The sequence below is a fragment of the Equus caballus genome, chromosome 9, assembly GCF_041296265.1.
Source record: "Equus caballus isolate H_3958 breed thoroughbred chromosome 9, TB-T2T, whole genome shotgun sequence".
Classification (NCBI taxonomy): domain Eukaryota; kingdom Metazoa; phylum Chordata; class Mammalia; order Perissodactyla; family Equidae; genus Equus; species Equus caballus.
In genome coordinates this window covers 86,388,656-86,410,633 of record NC_091692.1, presented here as the reverse complement: position 1 = coordinate 86,410,633, position 21,978 = coordinate 86,388,656, and the positions used below count along the sequence as shown (strand labels likewise).

At 42.0% G+C, this 21,978-nt stretch overlaps 1 protein-coding gene across 23 annotated transcripts in view; it reads left to right on the top strand.

Annotated features, from left to right (window-relative positions):
* CYRIB (CYFIP related Rac1 interactor B) overlaps positions 1–14,212 on the top strand; it is a 154,607-nt gene extending 140,395 nt beyond the window's left edge. For all 23 annotated transcript variants that reach the window (XM_070221802.1, XM_070221806.1, XM_070221813.1 and 20 more), the window contains 7 exons: positions 757–893; positions 1,969–2,046; positions 4,312–4,428; positions 5,343–5,422; positions 6,673–6,799; positions 8,243–8,313; positions 13,469–14,212. In XM_070221802.1, the coding sequence (XP_070077903.1) occupies positions 757–893; positions 1,969–2,046; positions 4,312–4,428; positions 5,343–5,422; positions 6,673–6,799; positions 8,243–8,313; positions 13,469–13,532 (674 nt within the window). In that variant the 3' untranslated portion in view covers positions 13,533–14,212. The remainder of the gene's footprint in view (positions 1–756; positions 894–1,968; positions 2,047–4,311; positions 4,429–5,342; positions 5,423–6,672; positions 6,800–8,242; positions 8,314–13,468) is intronic.
* The last annotated feature ends 7,766 nt before the right edge of the window (positions 14,213–21,978 follow it).

Sequence of the window (21,978 nt, the reverse complement as noted above, 5' to 3'; positions counted from 1 at the left end):
ATTGTTGTCTAACTCTGTAAGCTTGTTTTCTCTGAATAGAATCTAGCATTTTTTTCTGATTCTGTAATATGTATCAGAATTAGTTTTGATTTCTGTAATTTTTTTGAAGTGAAAAATTAGTATTTTCATTTTTAAACACAATATTTATTAGTCTGGCATTCCAAAAATAACACTTGTTTCAGTGGGACCATTTTATTTATGTAATGCATTAGAATGTTTATATTAAGGTCCTGAAATACCAAGCTCTAAGACACTCAGGAAGCTAATTATTAAACCAAGTATTTTGTGTCCTTTAGTAGCTGAAAGAAAGCAGTTTGTGTTTATAAATAAATAGCATATTCAAAGTATGACAAGTTGGTAATTTGTTCATAGCCATGTACAGATTTGATTGTGGACCCAAAGCCATTTTGAAGTTACTCAGCTATAGGTAACAAGTACCATTTCATAAAAATCAACACTGTGTAGAATGGTGAAAGTAATATAAAATTTGCCCTTTGATCCTGGTGTTTAATTCAAATTCACTTTCTGCATTATTTTGAATTTGGGTTTACAGAATTATAAAGTTGAATTAGTCCCCTTAAGGCTTTTATTCTGTTAAATGGTATTCAGTTGTAGTGATTATATTTAGCTAGTGTGGCTTTTAAAGAGATCTTACTTTTATGGGAAGCAAAATTACATTTATAAATTGCTCACTTTTTAATAAACAAATATCAGAGAGATACAAACAACTTAACAATTTTATCTTTTGTTCTTTAGAAGCAGCATTAAGAGGTCTTCTGGGAGCTTTGACGAGTACCCCATACTCCCCTACCCAGCATCTAGAGCGAGAGCAGGCTCTTGCTAAACAGTTTGCAGAAATTCTTCATTTTACACTCCGGTTTGATGAACTCAAGGTGAGATTTTCTTCTGGCCCTGATTGTTAGGAAAATCATGAGTCTTTCAGTGCACACTGGGAGGAAATGCCTGGAGACCTTGTTAAAATGTGTTTAAATGATATCTACTGATCCTTAAAAATGGAAAACTGGATGTAAACATTGTGCAGATCTCTTGATATATGCACAGCAAATAGCAAATGACTGAATATTCGGTCTTCATTTGACTTTGTTTCAAAAATCTTCTCTGAAATAATACTGACTTTTTCTAATATTTTTTTCTTTCCTGCTCATCTCTAATTTTTTCCCAATATTCTTTTATATAAAAATGTTAGGGTATTTTTTTTCTCTTTCCCTCTCTTCTCTCTTTCCCTCTCTCTCATTCTCGTTGTTTCCCTTTCTCTTTCTCTCTCTCTCCCTTTCTCTTTTCCTATCTATCTATGTGTAAACGTCCTATTGTTAGAAAGAGTGAGTGTAAAGAAATAAGCACTGGCTTTCCTATCAGGAGCCCTGAGTTCCACTTCAGGCTCCATCACAGGATCCAATCATAAGGCAGGTCCTTTAACTTTTCAGGGCCTCAAGTTCCTTGTCTAGAAAATGGAAGAGCTGAATTCATAAGTCCAACATTTCATGATTCTATCATAGACCACCATTCTCTTATTAATGTACAAGTGGCTTGTATATAAAATTTTAGTCTGTTCAGTTGCTCTGTTGACCATATATACATGCTTTTATTGTAATAATTCAAAACTAGTGCCTACGTATTCCTTTTTGTTCTTATTTGGGAATAACGTTTTTTGGTAAACAATCTTTTAGTATTATTACCTGAAATTATTGAAAGAAGGAAAGTATACTGACTGTGACAAAAAAAAATAGTCTGCACAATTTTATATGTTCAGTAAGGACTGAATAAAGTGTTAAATAATTTAAGTGTGAAGAGCCATCTTAGAGGATACCAGTTTTAGTTCTTAAAATGGTATTACAAATTAGGGAATGTTACTTAACTGGTTAAAACTGTGTTTAGTAGATTTTTCACTTAATTTTTACACTATCATTTATACATAATACCTTTTTCTTTCACAAATGTCTTCTGTAGATGACAAATCCTGCCATACAGAATGATTTCAGCTATTATAGAAGAACGTTGAGTCGTATGAGGATTAATAATGTTCCAGTAAGTTAATGCTTTGAATTACTGGGTGGTAATAATAACCCAGCTCTTTATTTATTGTCTATTCTTTTATTTGTTCATTTGCTCATTCATTCAGATAAAGTTAAAGCTAGTAATAAAGTTAGTAATTATGGGCAACCACAGCTGTGGGAAGAAAGAGCAAAATGTAGTAAACCATATGGTGTTTACCTGTTTTTCTACTTAGTCCGTTAAATTCCCATGACTACTTCAATGAAATTGCTTTTTGTCTGTATAACATTGATAGTTATAAAATTTCTCTTTATATTCCCATTTTAACTGCACAAAAATTTTGTGAGTTAGTACTTATGAGTTTTTTGTCCCCATGTTCTTAGAATGGAAGAATTCTAGAGAGAAACTGACCTGGGATAGAAGTACTAACATTGGCAAGGGGGGAGAGCAAGGTCATGGACTTTGAGCACTTCTGTGCCCAATCTGGTTCTTTGAGAAAATGGATTCTGTGCCCGTTCCTTGTCTAGCATAGCATCTCTTCTCATTTCCTTAGGCTTGTTAGTCTCTTGACTTCTCATCTTAAGCTATTTAATACCCGTTTCTACCTCTAAGGAGTCACATGCCACGAATAAAACCTTAAATAAGGAGAAAGTGTTATCTTTTTCTCTAGGTATTTTGAGGACCTATATCATACTAATAGGTGTGAAAAATAGAGAAATTTCTAGGATCAGCCCTAGCCTCAAGTAGATAGTTTAATAAAGAAATACTATGTAAATATGCAAGGAGTGGTAGGTGGCATAAGAGGTTGGAAAAAAGTACCAAAGGATACTGTTCATTTTTTTTTTCATTGAAAAAATATTTTCTGAAGTGGTTTCTCTAAGATAGGCTCTGGGTTGGAGGAAAGATTTCTCTTCCATGAAGCATCTGTTGTTTGCATCAGTTTGGTTTTGCATAGACCAAGTCCTGCTGTGAGGCTGACCTTATCGTCTGTCTTTTTTATACCCACCATATAAAATAAGTAAAAGCAAAACACCAGTCCTCTATGACAGCCATCCTGCCATCACTCAAGGCCAAAGACATTAAAGTCATCTTTGTACTGTGTTTAACCTTCAGTAATTATAAGTAAATCCAGTCACTGTCAAGTGAAATCTCTCTCAGATCTCTTCCCTGTCCCCCTCTTCATCTCTTAATACTTCTATCTCAGTTGAGAGCCTAATTCTCACTCTCCTGTTGGCAATCATTCTGTAGCAGTAGAACTCATTTTCTGACCTAGAGTCTTTTCCTTTTTGGTACAGTCTGCCCACTGTCGTCAGTTAAGTTTCTTTAGAAAATTGAAGGGCCGGCTGGTGGTGCAGTGGTTAAGTGCGCACGTTGTGCTTCGGAGGCCCGGGGTTCGCCGGTTCGGATCCCAGGTGCGGACGTGGCACCACTTGGCAAGCCATGGTGTGGTAGGCGTCCCACATATAAAATAGAGGAAGATGGGCACGGATGTTAGCTCAGGGCTAGTCTTCCTCAGCAAAAAGAGGAGGACTGGCAGCAGTTAGCTCAGGGCTAATCTTACCCCCCCCCCCAAAAAAATGACTTCATTTCTTATTCCTTTCTTCTGACACTCTAAGTGGCTCCCCGTACTTAGATACGAACTTAAGCTATAGTCTCACCCCAATCTTCCTTCCCAACCTTATCTTTCACTAGTTGCTGCCCCTTATTACACTGAATACATTGAATTACACGGAATTACATTCTGCTAAGTCATTGGAGGACATGCTCCTCCCCTTGACTGGTTGGAATACGTTGTTTACCTGCCCATCTTCACTTGCCAAAGCCTGACTCTTCTGTGCGTCCATTTTAGTTTCTTCCAGTCTATCTAACTTAATGTTTCTGTCACCCGCCTTTTCCATCATTATCTCTTAGCATGTTATTGTGGTTGCTGTGTGGATTCTTGTGTGTTCCCAGTGGAGGCAGGGTGCAATGTCAGTCATCTTCCTATCTTCCATGGAATTTAGAACAATCCCTTTTATACGTTAGGCAGCCCATCAAGGTTTTATTTAATTGCTTAATATCATTTAAAATATTTTAAAGGTTAATCTTTTAAAAAATTGCTTAATGTCATTTTTAGTATTTGTGTTCTCAAAGAATATTTAAGTATTATGTGTACTTGAGGGTCTAAAATATAAGAGTATTTATTAGATTAACTTAACAAGCGTTAATGAGACAGGCACTCTGCCTAGGTTCTTTTATAAATGTTACTATATTTAATACTTTATGAACTGATGCCAAGTACTCATATTTTCCACACAGGCAGAAGGAGAAAATGAAGTAAATAATGAATTGGCAAATCGAATGTCTTTGTTTTACGCTGAGGCAACCCCAATGCTGAAAACCTTAAGTGATGCCACGACAAAATTTGTCTCCGAGGTAAGCCTTGTCTAGGACGTTGTGCTTTGCCTTGTTACTCTCCTGCCTGTCTGCATACATGATGACCTCAGCAAGTCTCATGACTTTTAAGTCCCATCCCTAAGCTGATAGACTCCCAGTGTATACACTGAGTCGTGTCCCCTTCCCTGACACCCACATGTGCACATCTACCTGCCTGTTTGCAGTCTCTTTGGTTGTATTGTTGACACCTCAACGGTATCATGACCAAATTGAAGTCTTGATTTTTTTCCCCCACCAACTCTGCCCTTTCTCCAGTCTTTCCTTTCTCAACTAACAGTAACACTGTACAAGCAAATAAGGGTTATAATTCTAAATTCTTTTCTTTATCTCATCCCCTATATCCACTCCATCAGACAGTCTTAGTGGCTCTCCCTCCAGAATACACCCTGAATCTGAAAACTTAACCCCTGTCTTGCTACCTCTCCAGATCAGTCTACCATCCTCTCACCTGGAGTACTGTGTTAATGTCTGACTGTTCTTATCTCTTCCACTCTTGCCCTGTAATCTCTTCTCTAAAGAGCAGCCAAATAATCTTAAAACATAAACCACATTCCCTTCATCCTCTGCCTAAGATGTTTGCAGTGACATCCCAATACCCTTAGGATAAAATCCATATACCTCATGGCCTGTGAGGCCCAGTCTGCATGTTGCAGTTGTTTCCGTCCAGCTAGAATGTAAGCGCCTCTTGGGAGAATGGGATCTTGGCTGTCTTGATCCTAGCTGTTTCCCTAGAGCTCAGAACAGTCCCCGGAATCCAGTGCACATTTTACAAAATTGACCGGAGGAACCAGATTTTAAAGTTGCTAATTTTTCGTGTTATGCTGAGTTTAAATTCTGCATAAGTAATAACTGTTGGTCACTTTTACTTTTTTTGTTTTCCATACACTTTACAGAATAAAAATTTACCGATAGAAAATACCACAGATTGTCTAAGCACCATGGCTAGTGTATGCAGAGTCATGCTTGAAACACCGTGAGTATCAGCTGATCTTTTTCCCTTTAACTTTCATGTTGAAATGTTTGTCCAGATATGAATATGTCATATTTGGAAGGTGGAAATCAAGTATATCCCACGTATCCAATGTTAACATATGAACAAAATTAAAATAATTTGACAGCCTAATGTAGCTTGTGGTTAGGTATGAAGTACAGCTGGTTTTCAGGTGCCTCAGACCAGTCAGACTAACTTAAACTCTTTGGAATGGGGATTTTGTGGAGCTTTTTTGGGTGTGGGGGATGAGTTTTGGTTATGCTTCTCATAACCATTCTCTCTCCCTTTTCACTAGAGAACCTTGCCTGTTTGCTAGAGAGTTAGAGTTATTCTCCTTGTCCTTTTCTCTCAGTATTAGTTCTCAGTCTTCAATTTTTTTCTTAAACACTAACCTAAATTCTCTTCTGGGTTTCTCCTCTCCCTCAAACCATTTATGGTGTGCACCACAAAGTTTTCTGGCTGGATTTTCCTGACAGCAGGCAGAAAAAAATCTCTCCTGGATTCCTGGATAATATATGGTTTTACTAGATAACTTTTGTTTTTGTGGAGCTTTTTATTTTCCAAAGCACTATAATATACATCATCTTACTGGAAAACCTTATGAAGTAAGAGGGCAACTACTCAGCATCATCATCATTCCAATTAGGGGAGCAACCTCCTGGGAAATGGAGGGACTAATGCACAGTGGATGACCCCACACATGTGCCTGGATGTCTCTGTTTTTGTTCTGGACTTTCTGCCATGCCATGCTGCCTTCTGTATAGACAAAAGTTCTATTTTCTTTTTCCCAAATGAGAGAAGAATATGATTAAATTTTAGCAAATTAAAACTCAGTAATACAATAATGTGTTTAGATCAAGATCGCCCCTAAATTGCAAAAATACTTGCTCTGTTAAGCTAGTAACTTTTTTCATCATAGTAATCATAATAGCCTTTACAAAGCGCCCATCCCCAACTTGTACTTTGGGGCTACTTTTAATTTCTCTAAAATTGTCTGACCCCTGCAGGCAGAATGGGTAGCATACTAAGGTGTGTATAGAGACCAGAATATGTAAATGATAGCTGTTCCACCCACCTCATTTCTCTGGGAATCTCATGCAGAGAAGGAGGTGGTGCACAATGTTCTCTCTTTTAGAGATCAACAGGATACGTCTTTGAGCATCAGCTGAGAGTTGAATCAGCTCATTAGTTTGTGATGTGCTTCATCCATCCATATCTTTTCTACCCTCCAGGGAATACAGAAGCAGATTTACAAATGAAGAGACAGTGTCATTCTGCTTGAGGGTAATGGTGGGTGTCATAATACTCTATGACCATGTACATCCAGTGGGAGCATTTGCCAAAACTTCAAAAATTGATGTAAGTTGTATTGTTTTATATAATTCCCAATAATTTCCATACATGGAAATCATAGACTTTTATTTAAAGAGCTGGCAGACTGCACTCTGTTGCAGAACTCAGGTTTATAGTTTGTGATAGTGGTGGATTTTGGTCTCCTCTACTCTCTTGCAGTATTACTTACAGCCTGTGTACAGATGTAAAATGATTGAAGGATAACTGTATTGTTTTTCAGAGTATCTCCATGTAGGGAAACCTCATACTCATAAGTGGTCCTGCATATTTGGCAACGTAAATAGATAATCAGGCATACGAAATTTTTTTTTATTGTATCCTTTCATTACTTTGGCTAAAGCCCATTTCAAACAAAAGTGTATATTAAAAGTCAGTAGAGGTGCTCCAGTGAAGAAAGTTGAAAACTACATATTTTCCCTCCTCCCCTCAATCATCATAAATTGTGGCTATAGCCTGGGTTTCTCTGTTTTGTCATTTCTCTCCTCACCTTGTCACATCTGGTTCATCAGAATTATCACCAGTGTTTGGTGAGAATTGTGTCCAGTTTCCCTTTCACAGCTAGTTCAGGCTCTTAGCATTTCATAGGTAGATTGCTGATTGCTAGCTGGTCTTCCTGCCTTCATTCATAGCCATCCTATGTAAAGAGAAATGAGTTAGTATTTATTGAGTGATTACTGGGTCCCAGGAATTTTGCATTTGTTCTCCCATTTAACTCTGAAAATACTCGTAGGATGTAGGTGTTATCTCCCTCGTACTAATAGAGAAATTAAAGCTTAGGGAAATGAAGTAGTATAGTTGCTAGTGAATGATAGAGCGGGATTTTGAACTCACATCTCCATGGCTTCCAAAGCCTGTGGTATCTCTGCTATGCTGTGGTTTTTCACAATAACCAGGCTCATCTTCCTTACGTACCATCTTCGTTGAGTTGTTCCCTTGTTTAATAGCCTGTGACAAGCCCCTGCTGCCGTCCCCATCAGTTCCACATGAGTGCTCCTGGCTTTCCAGGCCCCTGTACGCTCCCCTGTGCGAGTCGTCTCAGCCCTGCAGAATTCTGTCCTCTGTGTGTGATGTACGTCATTATTGTTGTTATGGCGTTTGTCTGCCTCTTTTCCTTGCCAGCGTGTCCATTCTGTCCTTTCCAACGTTACTCAACACCTTTTCCAGGAAGTCTTCCCTTCGCTGACCCTTAGTTTCTCATGAGTGTGGGTGGTGCTTCAGTTTGACTGATTGGGTTCTCAGGAAGTTTTGTTTGGCTGACAAACTGAAAATAACAACACTTGGGTAGATTTTTTTTTCTTCCTGTTCTAAGAATAATTATTTTGACATTTCTAATGTGTAATTTCTTATGAGTTCTGTAATTATGGTGCTAGTTTAAGTATTACTGTTTTGAAAGTGAATGTTAGATGAAAAGAAAGATGTTTCACCTTTTCTGTTTCCTTTTTTCCTCAGATGAAAGGTTGTATCAAAGTTCTTAAGGACCAACCTCCTAATAGTGTAGAAGGTCTTCTCAATGCTCTCAGGTGTGTATATGTACATGTGCATGTGTATAGGAAAAGTTTATGTAAGAAAATGCTTCCAAATGTGAATAGCGCAAAGGATGTGAACATAAATGTTCCATGTAGAAATGCAAAGATCTTGTTTTGCTCACTGGTAATCTTGCTTTCAAATGTTGGTTACAGGATTTTTATAATGAAGTGGTGTGTGTGTCTGTTTACATAAGTGAGAGTAGCAGTTTTGTTTCTTTGCTGAAGATTTTGGCTTTCATGTTTTGCCTCTCTTAAAGCAGAGATGCTTATCGTTTATTTTTTAATGAAAGTAATACATGCTAATTATAAATAAAATTCATCAAATACAGGAACATTTAAAGAAAAAGAAGTCATATTATCTCACTATTTTGGAACAAACTGCTGTTAACATTTTGGTATATGTTCTTGTAGAGGTTTTTTCTTTACACTTAAAGATAGTCATAGGTTTATATAGTAGTTATCTTTTTACAAAATAATACCATACAAACTGTTTTACAACTAACTCTCTTCCCTTAATATAGTGTAATTACATTTCTGTGTTCAGAAATACAGATCTCTATTATTTTTGTATATTTTGTATAGTGAAAAAACAGTCATTATTTGAGGTCTTTTCTCAGCATAGACTATTTGATTTAGCTAAGAATGAAGGAATATTTTTAAATGAAAATCTCAACACATTATAACATCTTGACTACAGAGATTTAATTGGTGATATAATTTCCCTAACATACAAGATGATTTGCTCATTACTTGATTATTTGGGGTTTACGCACAAAAATTATATGAACACAGAAATATTTATGTAGTGACTTTTTGAGGCCACAGGCCATCTTTGCGTTTCACTGCAGTGCATTGTAGTTCACAGAATAGAATGAAGTGATTTCCAATTCACTGTTATATTCCCCGCATATTTTGTGAGCAAAACAGATTGTATTCCTCTTGAATACTTAGTCGCACCTGGTACGTCATAAAGTGAAATCTAGGCTGCGTCATTTCAGCTGAGTGGAACCATCAAATGATTTTATTAAGGTTATGAGAACTATTCTGTAAGCAGCGATAACCTAAATAATCTAAATGCACATCGGAAAGATTAAGGGACATAGTAAAGCAATTAAAAATTCTTACAATGTTACGCTATTTCATCCATTTCAACCAAGTCTACTTTTTAGAATTTTTTACTCCTGAGGTTTTTGCAATGCAAACTTCATTGGTTTTACCAGTATTTATGGTGGTGTGAATCTTTCCTACTTGGTCCCCTGCTGAACGAACGCCCACTGGGTCCAGGCAGCCTGACTTCTCCCAAGCCCTTTTCTTTTGGATTGGTTAGACTCTGAAGCCGGCAAATGACAGGAAATCTTTTTTAACAAGTAAGAGAGAATTGAGATTCAGAAGGTTTTAGTGTTATTTCTTTACCTTGAAGGGACTATGCTTAAAACATTAATTTAAAAACCCAAGAGTTTACTTTTCTTTTTTAGAGTGTAAAGGGAGGTCAATGTCTTTTTCTCTAGAGTTGGGGCAGAAGAGGGCAGTGGCAGTGAGTGAGCGATGGAGTTGAGGGCTCCACGCAGCAGTCTGTGAGGGAGAGGGGAGGAGAAGCAGCAGTGAGGCGGGAGCTGCCGGCACTTCCCTTAGGTTTTCTTTTCAAATATAGAATGGAGGGGCTGGCCTAGTGGCATAGTGGTTAAGTTTGCATGCTCCACTTCCGCAGCCTGGGGTTTGCGGGTTCAGATCCTGGGCACAGACCTACATACCTGCTCATCAAGTCATGCTGTGCTGGCATCCCACATGCAAAATAAAGGAAGACGGGCACAGATGTTAGCTCAGTGCCTATCTTCCTCAGCAAAAAAATACGTATATATATTAAAAGTATATATATTTATAAAAACTAAAAATTCGAAAATGAAGGTTTTTTGCAGTGACAACTCTTGAACTGTCTGTATTCTTAGTGACCATATTCTGTGTCTGCTTCTTATTTTTTCACCTGGAAAGTTCTATAAGGCTAATTAGTTTAGTTGATGCTGTGGAGTGGTGGTTATAATTAGTAACATTTTTATATCACTGTCAATGTCCAGCGCAATTTTATATGTAGGACTTATCTTCACCACAGATAACTCTGTGAGGCAGGTGTGGCTATGGGGTGTTGGAGGTGTCTCCGTTGTACAAAAGAGTTACCTTAAGATCTGGAGAGACTAAAGATTATACAGCTAAGTAAATGTTGGAGCCTTTTTTCAAATTCAGGATTTCATTCTTGAAATCCCAAATACATGATGTCACACTGTTGAGCCTTAAGTTTGCTATGTACTTGAACTTCAGTGTGCTTTGGAATCGCCTGGGTGGATATGAAAGATGCACACTCCCAGGGCACCACCTCCAGAGCGTCTCTTCCTTGGGTCTGGCGTAGGCTCAGGCACCTGCATTTTAAATACACGCCCCGGCTGACGTAGGTAATGCTGATCCTTTGAGAAACACTGCTTAAACTAAATCAACCAGCCCTTAGAGTGCTTCACTCAGAGCAAAGGAGATACTGTTAAGAAAGCATTTTGTAATCCCAAAAGTGCTGTGCAAGTTTTAATTGTTATTTACACCTCTACAAAATGGAACCCCTTTTTGCTGAATTACTATTTTTTTTAGTGAGTACCCAGTTTACTAGAGATGTTCACTCCATAGTTTTCCTAAGAGCCAACAGTTAATAACCAAACTATTTTAAATGTGAGTATAATTGTGCATATATATATTGTTTATTTTGAATGCTTTTCTGTAGTAATTATGTAGTACCTCCAGCTTACAGTATGTGATTATGAGAAGGCAACAAGTTATGTCTACATTTTACAGGTGGAGAAATGGAACCAAATACCTTTAAGCATAAGAGGAGAGAGCTGGAGCTGGGGGGTTAAAGTTCAGTGCTAGACAGTTGCCTTCTTTATTAAATTTAAGAGTAAAGGTAAATAAGTTTTCCTTCAGTAGAAGAGTCGTATGCACTTGGGAAAGGACTTGTTTTTTGTGCACAAAGTCAAATGATGCCATACGTGTTCATACATTACTTTCACATACCTCAGACATTACTGGCCTTTTCCTGATGCAGTGTGGTGATGTCATAACCTCCATTGACTCTGTCTGGGGAAGGATCTGAGACCCGTGGAAACTCATGACCACATCCCATGGAAGGAACGAGAACTTGTGCCTGAGTAGAGAGAAAAGCACTTACAACTTTGCACGGTCACAGTACCTTGCTGAGTAGTAATACTTTTAAGTACTCTGTAGTGGAAATTTTGTTATTCATGTTACTCGGCTCTTTGCATCATCCAGTTGTACAAAAGAGGGGGGCGGAAACAGAAATGAAGGGATGGATGTTGAAAATTCTTTTCTCCTGACATCAGTAGGATTATGTGTAGCTATGTATACTTTATCTGCACTTGGTAACTGAATCACGGGTTAAGTCTGCTGCGTCACCGACCTCTTAATTAATATTCCTTTATGGATTTTCATTTCCAGCCTGGCTGCTTACCTCCTTATGTTCCAGCCACAAGTTCTTATTTAGCGCCTGTCATGTGCCAGGCACACTGGGATCTGTTGAGTAACGTGGGAACAGTGGGAAGTGGGAACAGTGGGAAGTGACTTCCAAGTAAAACTGTAGAGAGTATATCAGATACTTTGTTTCTTTACCTATCCAAACAGTTACTTGAGTATAGGTCCTTTCTTCAGTTTTTAAAATTGATTTGAAATGAACCTAACAAGAATTGAGTTTTAATTTCCTTAACACAGAAAGGCTATCTGTGTGTACCTGCTTAAAATGATATAGTCCTTAAAGATTATTTGTGAAATTCTTGTAAGCCAAATTAACCAAACAGCATTTAGTTCTGTCTAAATTATCTCCAAAATGTATCCCGCAGTCAAGCTTTTGAGCACCTGTTTCCATTGCTGCTGATCTGGTCCAAGCCTTGGTCATCTGTCTCTTAGACCTTTGTCATAGCCTAGCCCCGTGCTTGGTCCCTCTGCTTCTCCTTCTGCTCCCTCCGGTTCTCCCTCAGCAGCCAGAGTGATCCTTTGAAAACATAAATGAAATCACACAGCACTTCCCCACTTCATGTCCTCCACTGGCGTCTCTGCACTTCGAAGAATCTCCAGACTCCTCACTGTGGCCTGTAGTGTCCCTGTGACCTGCTCTTTCCTGGTCTCTGTGGCCCCATCTAGTACTTTCCTCCTAGGTTTACCCCTTCTGGAGTATTCATGTGTTATCATCTTTCTCTGTCTGCTAGGTTGTAAGCTCTGGAATAGTGCCTAACACGTAGTAGGCTTGCTTATTGAATTTCTGCCATGTAGAGGAATCCTATGGTGAATCTTCTCATAAAATAATCACTCTTAGTGATTCTTTTTTGGATTCTTTATTTGGATTTATATGCTTTATAGCAAAACACCTCTGCCTAGAAGTAAGGTGCTGAGAGAATTGAAGCGTGTTGGGATGTGACGGTTACAGCTGTAGTAGCTGAGCTGACTTAAATACAGAATAGAACAGGGGTCAGCGAACTTTTCTCTAAAGGGCCAGAGAGTAAGCACGTGCTTTAGGCTTTGTGGGCCACATGGTTTCTGTCATAGCTGCTCAACTCTGCCATTGTTCCAAGAAAGTAACCCTAGAAAATACTTACATGAATCAGCATGGCTGCATTCCAGTAAAACCTTTTATGTAAACACTGAAATTTGAATTTCATATATTGTACATCTTAATATGAAATAGTCTTCTTTTGATTTTTTACCCTAGCTATTTAAAAATGTAAAGTATGCTTAGCTTACAGGCTTTACCAAAAACACAGGTGGTGGGCTGGATGTGGCCTGCAGGCCGTGATTTGCAGACTCCTGGCTGTAACAGTTAGTTCCTGTGGGTGACATGTCACAGCTCATTGTTTACTTGAGAATTGAACCAGATCGATTCAGGGAGGTAAACAGCTAAGGTAAGCAGCTGTTGGGTGTTCTGTGTGAAAAGCGGTAGGGAGGCTAAGGTAGGCAGAACCTGAACAGGGTTAAAGCTGGGAGGAGGCCTGATTTGTGAGAGGTGCCTTCCCTGGCTAGTTGCTCATCTTTGGTAGTTTAGAACTCAATGCAGGTAATGTTGTCGTTTTAAATTCCCTAAAATCGATGTCCTTTTTACTTTTAGGTACACGACAAAACATTTGAATGATGAGACTACCTCCAAGCAAATTAAATCTATGCTGCAATAACAGTTCTGGAACAAGCACCTGCTGTAGACAAAGACAGTATTCTGCAGTGACTGGGAATGCACAGTTTTTAGTGATTGCAATTCCTCTCTCATTTACTCTTGCTTTGTATTTCTGTCCTCTGTTCCTCCTCCCTCTTTTTTAATCATGTTCTTGTTCTTAAGACTTCTTTTCTGTGCCAAAATCAGTAAAGTTATACTCTGAAGGGACATTGTCCTTTCAAACAGGCCATCTAAGGCAGCTAATTATGCATTGCATTGGGGTCTCTACTGAGAAAAATTCTGTGACTTGAACTAAATATTTTTAAATGTGGATTTTTTTTGAAAACTAATATTTAATATTGCTTCTCCTGCATGGCAAAACTGCCTATTCTGCTATTTAAAAACCCTCAATGACTTTATTTTCTACTGCCGCTTTTTTCATGTGCAGCCAAAATGAAAATGTTTAAATTAACTGTGTTGTACAAATGGTACCCAACACAAACTTTTTTTAAATTAGTAAGACTTTTGTTTAAAGTTTTAAGTTTGCATTTTGACTTTTTTTGTAAGGATGTATGTTGTGTGTTTAACCTTTATTAACTAACGTTACAAACTGTGATGTGTGCGTAGAGTATTACGTATGCATGTTCATGTTTAAAGAATGGCTGTTGATGATAAAATAAAAATCAGCTTTCATTTTTCTAAGTGTGGCTTGGTTCACTGATGTTTGTTTTTAGGTTTCTAAAGCTTTCCCTGTGTCTATTTTTATGGAATGCATACACTCATTGCACAATTTTCCCTCCTTTTAGGGGGAGCTGGGTCCTTTTAATAGTATATTTCTTCATTATTGTCTCTGTACACAGTTTTGCTTTTAAAATCTTGCTAGTTGCAGTGAGACCAGCGAGCTTATCATTAGCTTGACTTTTATTCTTGGTTTAGTCTTGTCTGGATGTAGTTGTAGAAGGAAAAACGCCCTCTTCCTTGATTCCTGTTTCCCGGGAAGGCAAGGGCAGCACCTTGCAGCAGAGCGTGTGGGATAAGCACTGCCCGTAATACCAGGAGGCACTTCCCAGGGGAACTTGAAGTCCGTGATCGCACTAGTGTGGAAAACTAGCATGTGTGTTATTTTAAGATCATAAAAGCTTAATCATGAAATCTGAATGTCATCATTGGGAGAAGCTTCTTAAAGATTGCTTAGTCCAGCCATGCTGGTTGTTTAATGAGAAGAGTTTCTGAGCTGTGAGACAGTTAAGAGGGTTAACTCTGGAAGAGAATCCCAGGGCCTTCCATCAAAACCTTCTGGCTCAATAGTGCCGGATCTTGACTCCCACAGCCCTTCATCCTGGAAGCCCTGCTGCCCTCTCTGGCCTTCCTCCCACGCTCTCCCGCTCACACCCTGCCCTCCAGCCGGGCTCAGCTGCTTGCTGTTTATATTGTTGCATGTGGGGTCGCACTTCCATAACTGTGGTGTGGCCGGTCCCTGAGCCTGTTATCCTCTTCCTCCCTCATGTCCTTCTGTTGAGCAACAGCTCTCATCTTTTGAGGACCAGTTTGTGTCACCTCCTTCACGAAGCCTTCAGGATAACATTAGCATGTCTTCTAGGCACCTTCTGAGAGTATTGTAATGGGTTAAATAGTGGCCCCCCAAAAGATAGGTTTACCTGGAACCTGAAAATGTGACCTTATTTGGAAGAAGGGTTTGCAGGTGGAATTAAGTTAAGGATCTGGAGATGAGACCATCCTGGATTAGAATGGCCCTAAATCCAGTTACATGTCCTTACAAGAGAAGGGGAAACAGACACAAAGCAGAAGGCCATGTGAGAATGGAGGCAGAGACTGGAGCAATGTGTCTACAAGCCAAGGAAGCAAGGATTGCTGGCAGCCACCAGAAGCTGGGAGGGAGTCATGGGACAGCTTGTCCCTTACAGCCTCCAGAAGGAAGCAACCCTGCCGACACGTTGATTTCAGACCTCTGGCTTCCAGGACTGTGGGAGAATACATTTCTGTTGTTTAAGTCACCTAGTTTGTGGTGATTGGTTCTGGCAGCCCTAAGAGTCTAGCACAAGCATCTCGTCAAACACCTCTGATACTTCACTGCACCTGTAGGTATCTCTTCTGATCCTATGAGAGGATAGGGTGAGAACTTGAGAGAAGAGCCGCGTCTGATGATCCCTCAGTATCCCAAGGATCTTGCACAGTACCCAAATTCGAGCAGGTGCCAAGTGACTGCTTGAATGGAGTGAGTGAATAGAAATGAAAGTAACGTCGCAGCTGGAATAGGTAAAATAATGCTGCTGTGGCCTTTGCAGTTAACATAGTTCACCTTCTGCGTATTGGAGATGAAGTGGAAAAATGTCTAACTCTAGACGGGGTTAGCAAACCAGCCTGTGGGCCTGTCTGCCTGACACCTGTTTTTGTACAGCCTGTGAACTAAGAATAGTTTTTACATTTTTGAAAGGCTGGAAAAAATCAAAAGAATAATATTTCCTGGCGTATGTAAGTATGTGAAATTCAAATTCGTGTCCATAAATAAAGTTTTGTTGGAACACAGCCTCGCTCATTTGTTTACATATTATTTTTGGCTACTTCTGTGCTACAACAGCAGAGTGGAATTCTTGTAACAGTCCATATGGCCCTCAGAGGCCAAAATATTTCCTATCTGGCCCTTCACGGAAAGTTTGCCGACCCCTCATCTAGTTACAAGAGCAGGTTTCTTTGAGAGCCTCGTGTGATAGAAGCACACTGTTGCAGTGTGCTGGAAGGAGCTCTCTCTGCAGCCAGGAAATGGATTCCACTTCAGGTCTGTTAATTGCCATTTAGATAGCCAGAGAGAACAAACAGCATCTTTCCACCTGCCAAGTTTACCCTCTATTCACAGTGTCTGTCCTTAGGATCGAGGATTATGGGGCTGGCCATGGGCTCATCAAGAAAGAGGCCAGGGTTAATTAGCAGAGTCCACCCTGCATACTGGAGGGAGCTGTGACCCTGCTCTGGTGTAGATCTATCTTCTGTCACTCCAAGCCGGCCTCCTTTTACCCCCTCTCGCCTCTAAAACACAGCTCTGGTCAGTATCTCTCTACTCCCTACTTGAGCCCCGTGCCTCTTCATGACATAAAGGAGCTGTTGCCTCCTCCCTTCCACCCACTATACCCGTGATGATCTTCTCACCACCACCCTGTGTCCACAGCCCTCCACGAGGTGAGCAGAACATTTCAGTTGGCTGTTTCCTCACTGTAGAGATTGGGGTTAAGAAGCACTCTGGAGTATTTTAACATTGCTCCAGGCCTTTAGACTAGTCGTAGGATAATTGGCGTTGTGCTCAAACCTAGGTGTTTTGAGTTGAAATGCCATTCTGGTTCCATTTGAGATTGCAGGAACCGCCATTCCGTAAGTTCTTATAAAATAATTCCTTACAGAGCTTACTTCAAAATCTTTAGAATACAGCGTGATCGTGGAAGATGTAATGGACAGATCTGTGGATTAAGAGTCAGGAAACCCAAGCCGTATTCCTTCTTTGGAACTCCGTTTTCCTCATCAGTAAAATGAGAGAATTGAAGCAGATCTCTAACATTGATTCTATGGCGTGCACCACGTGTCTCACGGACGGACTGCACAGGCAGCCGTGGTGTGAACAGATAGAACACACTGCAGAGGTGGACTGCAGTTTAACCCTAACTCAGTGTGACTTTGGGTGAGTCTCGTGTGTCCTCATTTATAAAACACAATTCTCAAACTACCTTACCTCTCTTCAGTGGCCCTGAGGAATATGCTAGATAATGCCCAGAACATCCTGTGCATATCAGAAGTGCTCCCTGTCTTACTGTGCCCATCGTGACATTTGACTGTATTAAAAACAGCCATGGAGCCGATCCCAGGTGTCCTGCCATTGGTATGTCTTGTTTTGCATTTATCTTAAGAGTAGCCCACAGTACCAGTTCCATCTACTTCTCTCTGTCAATGACAGTGCTGGGCAGAGCTGCGTAATTTTAACGAGCCCCTTAGAGATCCTGTAACTGATTAATAAAAACTTACTGAGTGGTAGCATCAGTTTTCTAAATGAGCAAGTGATTAACTGCGTATTTGAAACTGAAACTATCAACACAATTATTTCAATTGTTGAGCTGCAGCCTGGTGACACACTGCTGCGGTGAGCGTGTTCACGAGCTCATCTTTGTGTAGGTAAACATTTAGTAAATTCCTATCCAGAGCCCACCATGTCCTAGGACTGTAAAGATGGATTCCGGGTAGGGCCTTAACAGAGGTGGGAGCAGTTTTCCGGGTGTATAGAGGGCATTTGGACAGAGGAAGCCACTTGAATAAAAGTCAATGTTGGCAAATATTCTCCAGTATGTGGTCTGAATATTGCGTGGACATGAAACACCAGGATCTTTCAAGTATTGTTTCTTGGAAAATTCCTAAATAATCTGTGGTTGTAGGAGGAATGGTATGGCTTTGGTAAGTGAGATAGACCTGCATTCAAATTTTATGTCATCTATATTTATTCTTCCCATCCCTAAACCCGAATGTACTCATTACATCACTATTCCACACTTTGCTCTCTTCACTTTACATGAGTTGGAGATTGCCCAATAGTATTACATAAAGAGCATCTTCGTTCTTTTTGAGTGCTGTGTAGTATTCCATTACGTAGATGTACCCTAATTCACTTAACCAGTCCCCTATTTGATGGACTCTTAAGTTGTTTCTAAACTATTGTCATGTAAGCAATGGTTTAAGGGCAAACCTTGTGCACACGTCTTGCATGTATGCAAGTATTACATGTCTGTCGCACTCCATGTCAGTCACCTCCGGCCATGCTAATCTTGCTCCCCCTTGAACACAGCGTGGGGCACTCCACTGTCCAGGTCCTTTGCAGTGGCCAGTCCCCCTGCTGGGGTTGTGGATGGTCATGCAGACTTTGTTCAGATGTTATCTTGCCAGTGAGGCCTGCTGCAACCCTCCTGCTTACAGTGACAGCCTCCCGACACTCCACACAGCCTTTCCCCTGTGTTTGTCTCCCCTGCACTTACCGCTGAATGTGCTGTTGTAGCCTCAGGTTTCCGCGGAAAGCAGAGCCTGAGTAAAGGCTATGTGCTATGGGTAGTTGGTTTTAGGAAGTGATCCCAGGGAGCGGAACCAGAGGCTGGGTGGAGTGAACCAGGCCAGGAGGGAAAGCCAGTACAAGGCTGGGCTCTCCACTTGGGACTCTGTGCCCCTGGCCCCTCTGGGGAGCTGTGTAGAAAGCATCTCGGACCTGTCTGGAGGGCAGACGAGGGGAGCATCTATCCACCAATGCCCATCTTCCGTTTGTCAAGGGTTGTGACAATGGGAGAGGCCTGGCCCCTGCCATCCCTGCCTCCTTTCTTTGTCCTCCCCTACCCTCAGACTTACCTCCCAGAACAGCCCACAGGTTGTCAGTGATGACTGGGAGTCATGCTGTAGGCCAGTGTCCTTGACCAAAGTGGAGTCCTAGGGCCCGTTCAGCTCTAAGGATACCCTGGGTTCCCCCAACGGTGTCCAGCAGTCTCCTGTGTAACACTCAGCACAGCGGGCCTTAACAAAGTGACCATGAAGTTTTGTTCAGTGCCTGTGTCCCACCCCAGGTGGTCAGTTCCATAAGAGCAGGACCGTGTCTGTTTCCTGCACCATCGTATTCCCAGTGCCTAGACGTAATCAGTTACTAGAGTCTATAGTACAGTAGAGGATGCTAAGGCCATGGGAAAATTACAGTGGATTGGGAGTGCTGGGTGGGCGGGCAGTTTGCAGTTGAATAGTGCTGACGGGTAGGTCTCACTAAGAAGGAACTTGTGAGCCAAGACGGGGGGGGGGAAGGGTTAGCAGTGAGGGTCTCGGGGAAAAAGCTCTAGACAGAGCAGAGCAAGCGCAGAGGCCTCAAGGCTGGGGAGTCTGAGGAGCAGCGGGGTGCCCGTGTGGCCAGAGCAGGGCAGCCAGGGAGGGAGGCGCAGTCTGAGGGTGATGGCTCGCAGAGCCGTAGAGGCCACCAGGTCAGCACACAGCCATCAGAGGGCTCTGAGTGAGGAGGGCTGCGATCTGACATACTTAGGCTCTCTCTAGGGCTGTGCCAAGAATGACCCAGGTGAGGCAAGACAGGGGCAGGGAGACCAACCAAGCACCTGCAAGGATTGAGCAAGAAGTGATAGTGGGTCGCTGAAGTGGATGTGGTGAGAAGTGACCAGACTCGGGGTATATTTTGAAGGTAGAGCCATAGCTGTCTCCAGCATACTAAATGTGGGAGGGTGCGAGAGTCAAGGATGGTCCTTGTTTGGGGCATGAGCCCCTGGAAGGAGGGAGGGAAGCGAGAAGGTGGTGGGTGGAGCATATCGTGCGGAGTGGGACGATTATTTTAGGCTCAGTCAGCAGTGGCATCTTCCGCCAGTCAAGAGCTTCTGCCCTGAGAGGCTGGATCAGTCAGCCTGGGTTCCGTGGATTTCTCCCGGGGGCATTTGGCAGTGAGAGGCTGGGGGGAGGGAGGGGCATGAGGGTGGCCAACAGGACAGTCCGAGCAGGGGAGAGAGTCCAGTGTACGGGTTCTGGTTCCTTTTCTGTCCTCCTCAGGCTTTATGGCTTCCCTGGGCCCCATCTCTCTACCTGTGAGAGTACAACTCTGCGGTCCCACCTCAGACCTGGAAAGGCCACTAAGGCAATGCTAGCTTCCAGGCTGTGCCCCATCTGCCTCTTTCGAGGGGTCCGGAGAAGGGAGAGCTGCACAGGGGTGGCCGGAGGTGGAGGAGGCGCCCATGCACGGAGAGACGGCTTCCTTCAGACCCCCACGGCTGCGAGGCAGCTCCCCTGTCCGCCTCCGCTGCTGGCCCCACGTTCACAGCTCCTGGGACTCTGACTTAGCTGCTGAAAGGGGATTTTAGACAAGGACCATCCTGTGGGCACCGATGGGTGGGCTCTCTAGGTCCTACAGAGGGAGGAGACCCATCTTTATTGAGGGGTGCAGTATGTAAGCAGGCTACTCAAGAGGCATGAGCACGTGGAGATATTATTACCCCTATTTTACAGGTGAGGAAACAGAAGTTCAGAGAGGTTAAGAAACTTGCCTAAGGTCACACAGGTACTGATAGGGCTGGTGTTCACCCCAAACCTATCGGTTTCAGGGCTCTTGCTCCATGTTACATTATTTTTCTCCACCTTAGATGATAGAACCCTCACTTTCTAGAAATAGTTTAATCAATACATTGTTGGTTCAAATTGTGATCATCTCTAATTTCAGGCAAAAGTTACTTTTCAAGAAGGTTGAACTTAAAAATGTATGTGTTATGGAACCACGTTTATTACCGTGTTCACCAGAGAATCCTGTCGTTGCCACTGGATGTCTATTCCCCCTCCTGCGAAATGAGAGAAGACGAAGTTCAGAGAGGGGAGGATGCACGAGGAGGAGGAGGATGGACGGTGGTGGGGTGAGGGGCTGGGGCATGGTGGTGAGAGGGGCTGGGCAGCTGCAGGGGGTGAGGGGATGGGAAAGGAGAGAGGATTTTAAGGTAGACTATGTCTGTGGACTCATTTAAAGTCATTTAAGACGTGAGTAAACAATGAACCCCCTTTAATTTACTTGTGGCTGTTTAACTTGTTGATAAAACATGAGGGGCTCTGAGCCCCTAAGAGCAACGTGCATAAGGAGAGACGTGATTGATTGGATGGCCTGACAGCTCTGGCGACGGAGAGTGGAAAGGTATCTCTGTTCTTGCTTCGCCCACAGGGAGGCGCCGTGTCAGCGCTCTCCCATCAGACAAACCTGGAGAGGCTAAGATGCAGTGAAAGGACGACAAGGTGCATTATTGCCAGAATAGCCGTCAAGCGGTTGGTGTGAGGCCTGCCAAGTTCCCCTTGCCTACAACCTCACTTCTCATGTTACGGAGAGTGCTTAAGGACAGGCACACAGTACAGTACATTTTTAAAGAGCAGGTTTACAAACTATAAATACGTTACCAAATTGTCTGCCAGATAATTTATACGTGTGCAGGGAAAAAATGCTGAAAGGATAAACACCAATAGGTCAAGACTGGTTATCTCTGGGGAGTGGAATTAGGGAGATTAAAATGTTCTTCACACACTTTTTTACAATGACCATTGTTTGGATTGTGAGGTAAGTTTTATGATTAGAAAAGAATAAAATGATCTTGCTCAGAGTGGGCAAACCGGGCGGCCTGCCTGCCGCGTGAGCACTCTCCTGCTGAGGTTCACTTCGTTCTGGGTCTGCGATGCCAAGAGCGCTCGTCTGGGATCGGGAGGCCTGGTCCCGGTCTGCTGGCTGTGATGTGTCCTCAGGCTCTTCCCCTGCTCCCTGTCCACGTCCCAGCACATGCACATGCATGCACACGCACACACACTCTTCCACTGCTCGCACACACATGCACGGCCATGCTCGGTAACGTGAGTCTTACCAGAAACACTTCCCATCATGAAACGAATCCAACTGCTGCTCTGGGGAGATGCCGGGGGTG